Below are 13,194 nucleotides of genomic sequence, written 5' to 3' on the forward strand. Positions count from 1 at the left end.
TGGCGGCGATTGGGTTCCAAAGCTGAAGGGGGGCAGCGGGCAAGGTGCCAAAACTGAAGGGGGGGGCAAGAATAGTTTATTTCCCTGTGTAGATAAGATTTAGCACAGTGAGGGGCAAAAGTGGCAAACAGTGAGGGGGTGGGGGCAACTGCCCTCTAATCGTCGCCACTGTTCTTGAGCCGTAGTAAATTAATAGCCTGACCAGGTTCTAGAGAGGGGCACTTACCCTGCGTCAGGAGTCTCCGTTGAAGATTACATGAACAAAATATTACGCAATATGTTTACAGTGCAGTATTAACATTTGGATGTGGGAAAGTTGCTATGTAACAATTAAAAGGATAATAAATTAACGAAAATTATCAGTCCAATGCATTTATTCAAAGTTGCGTGTCAGTCACATCTCATTTAAATGGGAATTCGGGATGTTTCTCGCATCCAAACATAATGTCAGTAACTTGCATTAATCTGAGTCCTTCGTCGAGGCCTTCTAACTGCTGTACATCTTCTGGCGAGAGGTTGAAGTCAAATATCTGTTGGAATTTAAGAAACAGAATGAATTATAAAATACTCTCATTTAATCTGACTGACATAAGCGACTGCAAACAATGTAGTATTTCAATTGCACGTAGTTGATCCGACCCTGCTTTAAACTGTAGGCTCAGTACCGATTAGCCTGTCTGTGCATAAAGAGGCGTTTAAAAACTCGAACTCAAAAAGCACAGTGAATCCCATTAGTTTCTTTAACTTGATTTTAGTTTTTGAATCTATACGCCACCTAAAACTGAGCACTACCCTAATAGATCCAACATGATATAATAATACAGTCACGAACACTTCTGGGTTGTATGTAACTAGGTAGTTGCCTTATAGATTTTCAATAATATCAATAAAACACAGAATTGTTCGTGACTATACCAAGATTTCTTCTCTATAAATAATTATTTTTATGTGTGACACTCTACAAGACTCGAGTGTCACTGGAAACGTAAATAAATGATGATTTTTATCCCCCAACACAAATAATAGTCACATTTCTAATACAAATATTACCATTTAATTATCAAATCTATAGTTGTTAAAATTTGTGATTTTCACGGTAATCTTTACGGAATCTGTGGAAAATGCAGTAAAATTCTCGACAAATACCAATAATAATAATAATAATAATAATAAAAGTTAAATTTGTGTTTGAGTTTTGGTAGAGTTTTTGAGTTTGTGTTTAAGTTCACTTTATGCACAGAAAGATAAATCGGGACTGGACCTACATAGAATCCGAACCAATATATGCCTCCACCGGGTATCAAACCCAGGACCCCTTGATTACAAGGCGACGACGGTACCACTGCGCCTTCAGGGAGGCCCTTTAAATTTGTTTTTTCGCCATTTATTATGAACGAAAAATGTATTTCTACAGTGCCTTACGAAGCAACTAACATTCTTCGACATTAATGCCATTGCGAAATATGTGGTTCTTACATATCATACGACATTTGTGGGGTTGGATTCAGTTCATTCCTTGCCAGTGGCATGGCATGAGCATTTCGGGCGAGAACGTGAAATTCGACGAAAGGCTTTTACTTCAATAATTTTCTATGGAAGGAGTCGTCTTGAGTATTGTCTATTTGAAAATACAATCTGCAGCTTCCGATAAATATATGATCTATGCCTGTTTTACCTAGCTAATGACGTGCTTCATTATGCAACAAATGTTGTGTGGAAGGTTGGTGTTGTATAGCTCTTTAAGTTAGGTTGGTCAAGACTGAAACACCTACCTTGCACCATTAGGAGTGAAACATAACACATGCATAGCAAAACATTTTGTTTCTTTCAGTACACAAAGTTAACCAAGGAAACCTTCCCGCACGATGCAAGTCATTGTGAAACCTACCAGAATAACAATCTCTTCGTATCGGAAAGTGTATACGATAGTTCGATCATCCACAATAATGAGTCTTCTTTTACTGACGCCTAGTGTTAGGAAGGGAAGATTTATGAGATTTTTTTGTAAACTTAGCTGAAGTGTTTGAATCGACCCAATATTTCCAAAAGTTGGTGGCTCTGGGCATTGCCTGGATGATTTTCTTATAAAACAAAAACAAAAGTAGTCCCAGTTGTAACTTTTGGAAATGATCTCCAAATTTTTGGAATCGCAGAGAGATGGGGTTGAACTGTTCTGTTTACCCCCCCCCCCCACCCTAGACATTGGAATCATTAATTTCATGTGTTAGAAATAAAATAGCCAAAGTAGAAACAGTGTTACATGGTAAAAAAATTAAGTGTAAAATGCACGATCCTGATCAGAGCTCCATGCTTTCGAATTCTATAATTTAATCCAAAGAATAAATGGTTCCATAGTTTTGCAAATTACAAAAAATATATGTTTATGTGAGAGATTACACAACATAAACTATACGACAAAACTCTCCCTCTAACTTAAAAAGGTTTTCTTGAACAAGATGTGCTAATGTTAAAAACAAAGTATAATAATTATGCATTTCAGTGCACTAACTGTATGGCTATTCGCTCATCTGGTGGATCGAGTATAACAGCCTCCTGAAGGATGTGGAAATGTAGATGTGTGATTTTTTCAATATATGCTAGTTATATATTTATTGTACAAGTGACTGTATCCTACGTTTTGCTTATAGTGATCTAGTAACCCTATCCTGAGCACGTACTCATTTTCTTTAAAAAATAATGAACCATTTTTCAGTACCGTGCCTTCATAACAAAATCAATAAAACAAAAACAATTTTCTAGCTTGTGGATTTGTTTTGTAGGGGTGGGGAAACAGCTCCTACCCCTAAAATTCTGCAGTGCCTTCGCTTCAGACTTACCTCAAAGTTTTCCTTTATGCGTAAAGAATTTCCACTCCTTGGAATAGCCACGATGTTCCTGTCCACATCGAATCTCAACAGCACTTGCGAAGGAGTTTTCCCATGAGCCTTTGCGATTGCCTGAACTGTCGAATTCTCCAATAAGTTTGGCATGTCCCATGCCACGTCTCTGTAAAGTATTATTATTTTTTATTACTTATTACTTGAAGTAGGGTTACACTTAAGCTTTACACTAATTATCTTACTATAAAACAGTTTTGCTCTACATGAATTAATTTATTAATCTGTACAATTATGCTAATTGTTCATAAATATACAGAATATAGAAAATTACAAGTGTATGGTAATTGAAAAACATAAGAGAGAAAAGTAAGAATAAACAGTTTGTAACTAGTATATGTGAAGGAGGCAATGAGGTAAATGAGACATGGTATCAGTATTCATAGACTTTAGTCCTAATCTGTCGTTTAAATTTAGCCAAATTTTTATCTCCTTTACACACGTTATAAACAGTTGATTCCACCCTTTACTTCCCAGACATGACAGGGATATTGATCCGTATTTTGCCTTATCTAAATATTAAATATACACATTCAGCCATGTATTCAAATATAAAACATTACCGTATTCAACTAACTCCAAAAATAAATTGATGTACTTTTCATAGTAGTTTACAGTAGATTAAGTGATTAAGTAGAAACAAAGGTGGATGTTCTTATAAGAAGCTGAAAATTAACCTTCTTAAAACTGAATTTACATATTTAATAAAAAAAAAAGTAGATATGTTCCACACAAATGCTGTTTCAACATAAGATGTTTCTGTAAAAAAATAAAAAAACACATTATGCCAAAAGCATGATGATTGGTATTTTCACATGTACATTTCCACCAACAACTATTTCCATAATTGATATATAAAACAAGGAACAATTAGTAAACGTCATTTAGAAACAAACGTAAATAATGAGTAAAGAGTAAAGGGAACATTTTCTTTTTTCTGCAGTAATTGGAGAAGTGTATTCCCTCTCATAACCACATGTACAGAAACAATGCAAAAACTGCTCACATAATCTTCTGAACATGAAAGAATGGAAAGTTTGCGACATACATGTTTGATTATACACATTTCAAGATTTCAGATTTATCTTGCAAATTAATTCCAGGAGAGTTAAATTTCGGTACCCGGATACTATTGGTGTTATTATCAGATCGCAGACGCATGTACCAGTATTCACCAACCTCGGTGGCGCAGTGGTTAGAACAGCACTCTACGACGCTAGCATCCCGGGCTTGAATCCCTGACTTGGAATTGGCCTTCTTTGTGAGCGTGTCTTCATCAATTTCATCACATCATTTTTCATTACGCATTCTCATCGTGGTGATTAGAGCAAAGTGGCAGAAAAGCGCCTCAAGGTAACAAAAATCGTATCGTATACAAACATTTAAGTTTTTTGATGTAACGTTACGAGAGGACGCTCCCTTCATCAGACATGCATTTGTTGTTTGATTATGTTACAGTTATAACGTATTTATGCTGTAACAGCACATTAAACTACAAGAAGAAGAATTCTACAATGCAAGCAATACATACATACATGGAGAATTAATTATTATAATAATACCGGCCACCTAGCATCTATTTTATGTCCTCCCAAAAGGCGTGGGTTTCTTTATAATTTCAGTTTATATCTAAAACCAGCGATATATGACATCCTCGAAGGCAGACAAGTTCAATTACTAACAATTTAACAAAGGCAGAATTAGCTATTGTCTAGGAAGTGATAGAAGACAATTTCTACTTACATGCCAATGACCTTCCGGACCAGTTCCTTGGCCCCAGGAGAACCTAAAGGAGAGTAGGCTGTGATGATTATGTCGTGTTTCTTGCAAACTTCCCTCAACTCCTTCTGCTGGAGATACACGTGGCACTCCACCTGGTTCGTCACGGGTAGAATCTTGGCCACCTTGACGATCCTTTCCACCTGCCTCGGATTGAAATTGGACACCCCGATCGACTTTGCCCTTCCTGCTATCACTTGGGCTTCCATCGCCTGGAAAGCAGATTTAAAGTTACACTCACCACCGTGTTAATATCAACTCAATAATACTTTTAAAAACAGCGAATCAAACTTGTTGAACTTTCGATAACTTGGGAAGGAAGCTAAAACATAAAAAGCCTGTAAGAAACTGCTGATTTATCCCATTGCTACTGTTCTCCTGGCGCTTAAGTTTTCTTGAAGAAAAATTGAAGTTGAACCAATATTTAAACGCACAAATCCATGCTTCTGTGTTGTTTAGTGCTAGTTTGCATGCGTGAGCATGTTTGAGTTTCCAATCTTCAACGATGTGATGAAAGCTTTGTTTAATCCAGAGACTAATGGTTTAATCAGTATGTATCATGATTTTACTTAGAAGCATATGTCGAGGGTGGCCTGCTATCGCTTTCTAACCATGCATTTCACAGGTAGTGTAACATAATATATTAGTATTATTGTTGTAAAATGAAGTAAAAATGTTCTGGCATAAGGTGTTCTACGAAGATAATTAATGTCAAGATACATAGAAAACCAAGTATTTATTTTTTAAATTCATTTCATAACAATAATATTAATATATCATTATTATTACTATGAAAAACCTGGTTATACAACGATAAAAGTCAGAAGTATCCCAGAGTATTTTTCATTCTTTCCGAGGAGATGAAGCAATGCAGGGAAATTTCTAACAACAGTTTTCTAGATACATACTCTCAGTATGCAGTCAAAATTTGAAAATTTCCTGTAGACTTTTTTCGAGATAATTGTGACCAAAATTATCTCGTAAACTTACCCAGGCTTCAGAAAAATGCTCAAATCTTACCCGCGTTTAAGGTAAACACGCTATGCACTGATCAGTTGGTGCAACGTGCAATAATGGGGAATGGAGAAGAGTGGATCATTATAATAACTTAAAATAGTCAGTTACTTCTTCATACTTACTTTCCAAACAGATTCCAAATCAGTGGCCATGTCCAGTTTGACTGTTCCATCTTCTTTCATTGGTTGGATGGTGACGTCATCCACGTTTTCAAAGCCGAATGGCCAATGGATGAGGTACAGGTCAACATAGTCTGTTTGCAAACTTTTCAAAGACATCTTGAGGAATCTCTCAACGTCAGAAGCACGAAGTGCAATCTGTGGAAGCTGGAAATATATTAAAAGTTAGTATATTGAATGCTATCACGGATAGAAAACAAATCGTACATTCATCCACACACAGAAAAGTAAATGCATCATCTGAAACAAAAAAATATGCATAAAGTCTGTAGCTAACACCAAATATTTAAGTGCATCATCGAGAAAGATGCAGGAAGGTGCATCAAAAACGAATAAACTGAAAGTTCATATTGACTGAAAGAAATAGCTGCTTGCATCAAATGATGCACTTTGATCTTACCTTTACGATATACAAAAATGCGTCAAATTTTAAACATGATTCTTCGCAGAGGCCATAAAACATACTTTAGTGCATCAATCGATGCGTTTCTGGTGCATTTAGTTTTCTGTGTGTAGTTTAGTTTTGAAGTTAGACATTTGAAGTTGTGAACATTTGAATATAAACTGTCATTTTAGAGTCACTTAATTGAAATAGAGATCTGGAAACGGTCTTATTTGAAGCTCCTTCTATGGGCTTCCTTATAGTATGACAACACGACAGGGATGCTAACTAAATAAAACAACAACTTGGTCATGTTATGAGTTTAGTACATCATTAAAATTAGCGAGACAGATTTTTCAACAAGACGCTCGATATTGATTATCCACATAAAAACCTATTTAAAAATGGTCTAAGGATGAAATCCATTAGCAAGAATACACACAACTTAATTTTTTTTTTTCAAAATTTTGATTTTTGAAAAATACTGTTTTCTTAACAACAAAGCCTCTCTTCCATACTAATTAATTACGCACGAAAACACATCTACCAGATAAAGATATCTGATTCATTTTTCTTCCAGAAGGGAAACTGACTTCTTGTACAGTCAACGGCAACGATAATGGTAGGCTAATTGTTCACCGCTATTTTCATTACTTTCGTAATCTACATCCTGTTTTAAGGAATCAAACTATGTTGGTTCGAAGCAGGCCTTGTTCTCTGCTTATTGATGCATTTATTTCAATTCATTTGGAGGCACTTGGCACAGTGGTTCAGATCCCACTTTAAACTGTAGGTGCAGTCCCGATTACCCTTACTGTGCAAAAAGCGGACTTAAAACACCAAATCAATAATACAAATTTCAATTCATTGTCATCACGTTGTATAATTCAGACCGAATGAAAATTGTGGTGGACAATTCGCCTACTGTTTCTTTCGCCGTTGGGTGTACACATACCTTCGATGTAATGAAGACATCCTTTCTTTTTCCGCCATCTTTGATCCAATCTTTAACAGCACGCCCAACCACGTCCTCATTCTTGTACATGTACGCTGTGTCAATTAGGCGATAACCAACTTGCAAAGCTGACTTCAGAGCATCATACTGAACTTCAGGACTGAACTGGGAATCAAATAAGTTTTAATAGTCATAATAAAATAAATATGGTATCCAGCAGCGGGCAAGGGAACATTGGCTCCCTTGGATAATTAGTTTGTATAATGGCAAAAGTGTTAATAGAGCTTCAATGATTTTTGGCTGCTCATTTTGCTCAAACTTTTAAACTGTATTTGTGTTTCTGTCCAGAAATTAGAAAAAATAGACATTTTAAAATTTGTAAATATTAAAAAAAAATCCTTCTTAGGGATGTTTTCCACCGTAGAAAAAGCCTAGGTAAGTCCATGGATAGTACTAATTAATGTTGTTATGTACATATTCACAATCAAAGCATGGACGAGCCAATATAATAAAGTGCTTCTCTTTCTTGGTCAAGCTGTACCAATCTCATTTGTAATTATCATTCCCCAAAAAACCTGCAAAGTACTATCATTGAATTGGATTTATATGTTTGAAATGTATAATTTTTGTCCTACGCTCAAGTTCCAGAGTGGCTAAGGTCCTCCCTTGCCTTGATTGTAAGTAGCTTCCCAATTGTCCTCACGATGTTGGGCCATCAGAGAAATTTTGGAGTTTCTACCACGGATCGAACCTTGAATCTGTCGTACTAAAGACGAGAGCGCAATATTTTTAGCATGCGGGAATTTTGTTATATCTATTGCCATCATATATTCAGTTTTGCACGTACAAAGAAGATTACTTTTAAGAAATTAGATGTGTGCATAAAATTTCTTATATATCGTCATCATTCTCCAATGTGTACAGTACGGCGCCACAAAGACTCGGGCATGTCCCATAGAATAGTGGTTAACGGTGTCGCCTTGCACTAAAGGATGCTGGATTCGATTCTGCTATGAACAAAAGCCACAGTGTTCTCTACTTCTCAATTTCCTTCGATAAAATTTACATATCTAAGGAGTAAGGACTAATGGCATTGTTCTTGGTGTCTGAAATCTAACATAAGAGAAAATACATGGATTTTTAAAGACTGTCTAGATGCCATTAAGTTAATGAGTTCATTCTGCATTTAGATTCCTAAATAATGGCCGTGGATTTTGCGAGTCTATATTCGTAATGTTTTTATGTATATATAATATATATAAAGCACACACACACATACTGTACATATATGTAGACCTATATGATATATTAATAGTTGTTAGTTTTTAATGGTTTGATAGAAAAAAAAATCTTTAGTTTTGGGCCCCCCAAACTGATCAACCTATCTACGTCCCTGAGAAAATATCAGGTTATGTTTACTGATCACAGTGTAAGAACATGAGTGGAACTTGATAGAGAAACGATCAAGACGATATACTTACCCCTCCTGTGCCTAAACCAATGAAAGGCATTTTGGAGCCATTATTCAGCTGGGCGTAGCTTGTTGCCATTTTACCAGATCAAACGATGAAGTATGTTTGGTCACTGATTTCCAACTGTCGACACGCAACACACTATCAAAGATGCAACGTCTGATACTTGTAGGATTACGCAACATGTACATAAGTTGATCTTGAGATAACAAGATTTGGCTAGATTCCAAGTGATCATTTGTTAGGACTGATACGTGAATGTTTTGTATAATCTAGTCTACTGACTCATATTCTTCCAAGTTCTTGACTCATCTAAGAAGAAGAGCATTAGTAAGGGATAATAGGTAAGAAGTTACAATAGTGTAATTCACGTGAGAAAGGTCAAAACGAAGTTCAGTTCGTCGCTAGAAGCTTGAGCCTTGGTATCAGAACACAAATAATATAATTTATTTACACTTGTATTACAAACGGTGTGTGTGTGGTGTTGAATTGTAATATTGCTTTGTTTAAGACTCGTCAGGAGATTAACTGCAATGTACTGCAATTGAAATGAAATCACATGATTGAAATGACAAAAGAAACTTGTATCCGTTATTTTCTATTTCAGATGGTAGGTAGTGAAAGTTTTATAGCAGCCTTCTTCACAGTTCATGCGTGAAAATGTTTATTCAAATGTTATTTACAACAAACATTCGACTCCCAAGATATATAAAAGTCTTATGTCAAGTAAATTTCCAATATTTTGCACATCCAAATCGAGATTTTTCTCATTGTTTTTAACGAATATGGTCTGATTTTGTTTTTAAGTCCACTTTATGCACGAATTAAAATTTGTGGGTGCCTCGGCAAATTAAGCCACTTTGCTCCCTTCAACGTATACAGGGAAATATCCCCTTATCTAAAATTCTTACTGAAAATGTTATAACAAGGAGTGTAAAAAGCCCCTTGGGAAAAGCTAAAAATTGCCTATTACGAAATAAGAAGGTTCTAAGAACTTCCTCACAGACCCTTGAAGAGATCAGCTCTTCGAATAAATCTATAAACATTGAACAAAATACTGTTGCCATCTCCCAACAGGGATGACAAACAGTTTGGAAGATTAAAAGTCTGCCTGAGGAAAGCAAATTCGGCACATTCAACGAGAATATGCCGAATACTTAAAACGACATTACAAACACGACATCCCTGGCAGAGGTTATTTTTTATTCTTCTGGCGATATTTTTTTTTCTTTTGTGGGTGGATCCCCGACATCCCGTTATACCGCTCGCACTTCCAGCTGGCGGTTGGGAAACAAAGAAGAATCAGCTATCAGTTGAATTCTCTTCGACTGGCATCGGATATTTCCTAGCCACAAGGCACCGAAAGTTCCTGGCGGGACGAAACAAATGAGCGTCGGATACACAGCATGTACTGTAAAGCGGCAAGGAAAGGGGAGAGAGTTGACCAGTGCCGTTACTGGATAAAAGTTCTACAATAGTACACAAAGCGCGGAAATTTGTACACAAAACACCCGCACACTGTACAAACCAACTAATAAAAACAACTGACAAAAAGAGACGCACGCGTGGCAACGGTGTAACGGGAGAGTGATGTTACCCTTACAGCTTTTACTTCGCAACTGAGGTTGTTTACACTCATCGAGGCACACAGCCCCAAAGACGATTGGCGGACAGATAGAGATACGGAGGTCAGCCGCCCATTGGGACCGCGATCAGTATAATTCGCTCCACTACGGTCTTCTCATCTCCTCCTCGATCTCATCTTCTTCCGATTTATATTCGAAATTTCCTAAAATCTCAGTGCGGAATTAACATATAGGTCGCCTAGCAAGTAAAGGATGGCATAGCTTGCGTTGTTTTCGCATATGTAATGATTACTGTGCCGCCTCGGTAGACTAAAGTAGCTCGAAAGGACGAGTCTACACGCGAATACGCGAGTTAGGTTGAAACAGGAACGAAACAACGGCGTAGGTACATTTCAGATTCGGATTTCGTTTGTATGCGTTAGGTTGTTTTGTTGTACACAGAACCGGGATCCCGAATACTTTCCACTTGCAACCGTTACCCCTATGTTGCTACTGGACTCGTCCAGTTAGCGCATGTGGACTTGCGTCGGTTTCACGGTTAACGCGTACGGACCTCTTGCATGTGCAAGAGAAAGCGATATAGAGAGATGAGATAAAATTAGAGGAAAAGAGAGTGAATGAAAGAGGCGTGGATGGAGGAATGTAATTGAGTAGAACTGAAAAGTAGAAAGTGAATGAAAGAAAGAGAGAATAGGAGAGAGGGAAGAGAAATAACAAAATTACCACATCTATCCACTTGTACGTCATACGGTACGGCCTTGCGCCGGAAGATCGAACATACGAAGCGCCATCAAAAGTTCTCGGAAATGCTACGACTGCTGCTGGATGGCAACACTGCTACAGTCAGAGGAAGAAAGAGAGAGACAGACAGAGAGAGAGAGAGAGAGAGAGAGAGAGAGCAAAGTAGTCGTTGTTGGATCGTCACTTAGTGCATTTTGTTGAACAAAGGACAAAAACACTTTCCATGTGATTCAGTAAGAATACTGATTATACAGGGTATTTTGCAGACCTTTCAAGCTCTATACTCTCTCCCAGGAATCTGTGGAGCATTCAAACCGAAGAAAGTCCTCGGCTGAAGTAGTGACTCCAGGGGCTCCACCATCGTGTTCTGTGAAGTGTACTAGTGTTAACGGCCATAAACACTTGTAGCCCGGTGTAAGGGATGGCGGACATGCATCTGATTTATGGGGAGGCTGGAGGTAATAGCCGTGCTGCAAGGCGTCTGTATGGGGCACGTTTACCAAATAGGGTGTTACCATCGCACACCTTATTTCAAACTGTAGACACTCGACTTCGGGAAACAGGATCAGTGTTGCCACCTCGTCGAGAAGTTGGACGACCGCGAAGTGTGCGAACACGATGGTTTGTGGAAGATGTGCTAACTGCAGTGATGGATCATCCAGGCACCAGTACGCGCGCACTAGCCCACGAACGAAACATCTCCCATGTGAATGTGTAGCGAGTCATGGCAGAAGAGGGGATGCACCCGTACAAATTGAAGAAAGTGCAAGAACTTTTACCTCGGGACTTTGGCCCACAGGAGGACTTTTGCCAATGGTTTGTTCATCAAATAGAAACTATCCCCAATTTTCTGAATACGGTACTATCTTCACGAAAACTGGTGTGTTCAATATTAAAAAAAAGTCATGTGTGGGAACATGGAAATTCACATACACTGCTACTGGCACATGATCAGCACAGATTTGCAGTGAATGTGTGGTGCGGGATACTGCCTGACCATTTGATTTGATCGTACATTCTCCCTGTTCGCCTATGTGGACCCACTTATCAAGCATTTATCAGTGAGTTTTTGCTTGAACTACTAGAGGACGTGCCCTTGGCACTGAGAAACTGTGGTTTCAAAATGAAGGTGCATCCCCTCATTTCGATTGGAATGTGCGCCACTTCCTCAATACCGTATTCCACAACCAGTGCATTGGGAGGGGAGGCCTGTGCCATGGCCACCTCGATCGCCTGATATTACGCCCCTGGATTTCTTCTTCTGGGGAGAGATGAAACACTTCGGTTAACTACACCTGTCGTGTCAGCCGAGGACCTCGTTGCCCGTATCAATGTAGCTGCAGCATCGATAGCTGAAACGCCGGTGTTGTTGGGTCGCACTAGACAATCGTTGATTCGCCGTTGTCGCCTCTGCTTGGAAGTACATGGTGGACACTTTGAAAACCGTCTGTGATGAGGTTCCCTTCACATCTCCATTAAGCATACTGTGTGCCCTTCAGTGTATGCAACCTATGACAGTTCATTTTTTTCGTTTTTACGTCATGGTGCCCTTCGCTCAGGAAATTTTCTTTGTTTTTTGGTGCCATTCAACACATGCCAATTTTCGTCGATACCAGCTCACGCAGATCGGACACCCACCCCACTCCCGTCAACATCTTCGTTCGCGTCCTTTGGGGAATCCCTTGCGTCGACATTGCGCAACATTGCCGCGTGATTTTTTGACAAGAGCGTACCCAATTTCTTAGTGGACCGCCCAACACCGACGACTTCTCTCCACCCGTTTTGCCTTTATTCACTTCGGAAAATCATTTTCCCACGTTTTCAAACGTCAATAACTCGGCAACAAAGCCGTTTCCGGAATTTCGTTACATGAACTTTCCACCTTATTTTCACTCGTACAATCACCTCCCAAGCGTTGTAAACGAACTTACGAAACACCCTGTATACATATACATATCCCCCTGCATCCCGTACAATAAATATTTACAACTTACTCTTACTTTAATTTTTTTTTATATGTTTAAAGACAAAACCATGCGAAAAAAGAAATGCTTAGTTCTTATCGTCTCCTTTAGATGACAAGCCTTTTTTATACTAGTATTTCTTCTAGCATTTTTCTCGTTTGTCAAACTTATAAAACGTAATGGCATAATTAATTTGTTAAATTAATTGTTCATAGGATATGT

The 13,194-nt window shown here is 38.2% G+C and overlaps 1 protein-coding gene across 2 annotated transcripts; it reads right to left on the reverse strand.

Moving 5' to 3' along the window:
• Positions 1-365: 365 nt before the first annotated feature.
• LOC145982928 (aldo-keto reductase family 1 member A1-like) lies at positions 366-8,823 on the reverse strand. Of its 2 annotated transcripts, XM_083116226.1 has the most exons (6): positions 8,691-8,823; positions 7,210-7,374; positions 5,816-6,019; positions 4,641-4,888; positions 2,838-3,006; positions 366-530 (listed from the first exon to the last, which is right to left on the reverse strand). In XM_083116226.1, exons 1-6 carry the CDS (start codon positions 8,757-8,759, stop codon positions 402-404), a joined length of 984 nt encoding a protein of 327 aa, XP_082972352.1. In that variant the 5' UTR covers positions 8,760-8,823; the 3' UTR covers positions 366-401. The 2 variants fall into 2 exon arrangements, with proteins under 2 accessions (XP_082972352.1, XP_082972353.1); XM_083116227.1 differs by lacking the exon at positions 7,210-7,374 and having other exon boundaries at positions 8,691-8,791.
• Positions 8,824-13,194: the final 4,371 nt, after the last annotated feature.

Source organism: Lepisma saccharinum, unplaced genomic scaffold, assembly GCF_977018435.1.
Source record: "Lepisma saccharinum unplaced genomic scaffold, izLepSacc3.1 HAP1_SCAFFOLD_464, whole genome shotgun sequence".
NCBI classification, from domain to species: domain Eukaryota; kingdom Metazoa; phylum Arthropoda; class Insecta; order Zygentoma; family Lepismatidae; genus Lepisma; species Lepisma saccharinum.

What these genes read in the sequence shown, in the direction of transcription:
- LOC145982928 (XM_083116226.1), bottom strand. Translation starts at nt 8,759, where the DNA reads ATGGCAACAAGCTACGCCCAGCTGAATAATGGCTCCAAAATGCCTTTC. An exon ending in TTGGTTTAGGCACAGGAGGG is followed by an intron (nt 7,375 to 8,690) that starts GTAAGTATATCG and finishes TTTGATTCCCAG; the next exon opens with TTCAGTCCTGAAGTTCAGTA. An exon ending in GCATAAAGGAAAACTTTGAG is followed by an intron (nt 531 to 2,837) that starts GTAAGTCTGAAG and finishes AAATTCCAACAG; the next exon opens with ATATTTGACTTCAACCTCTC.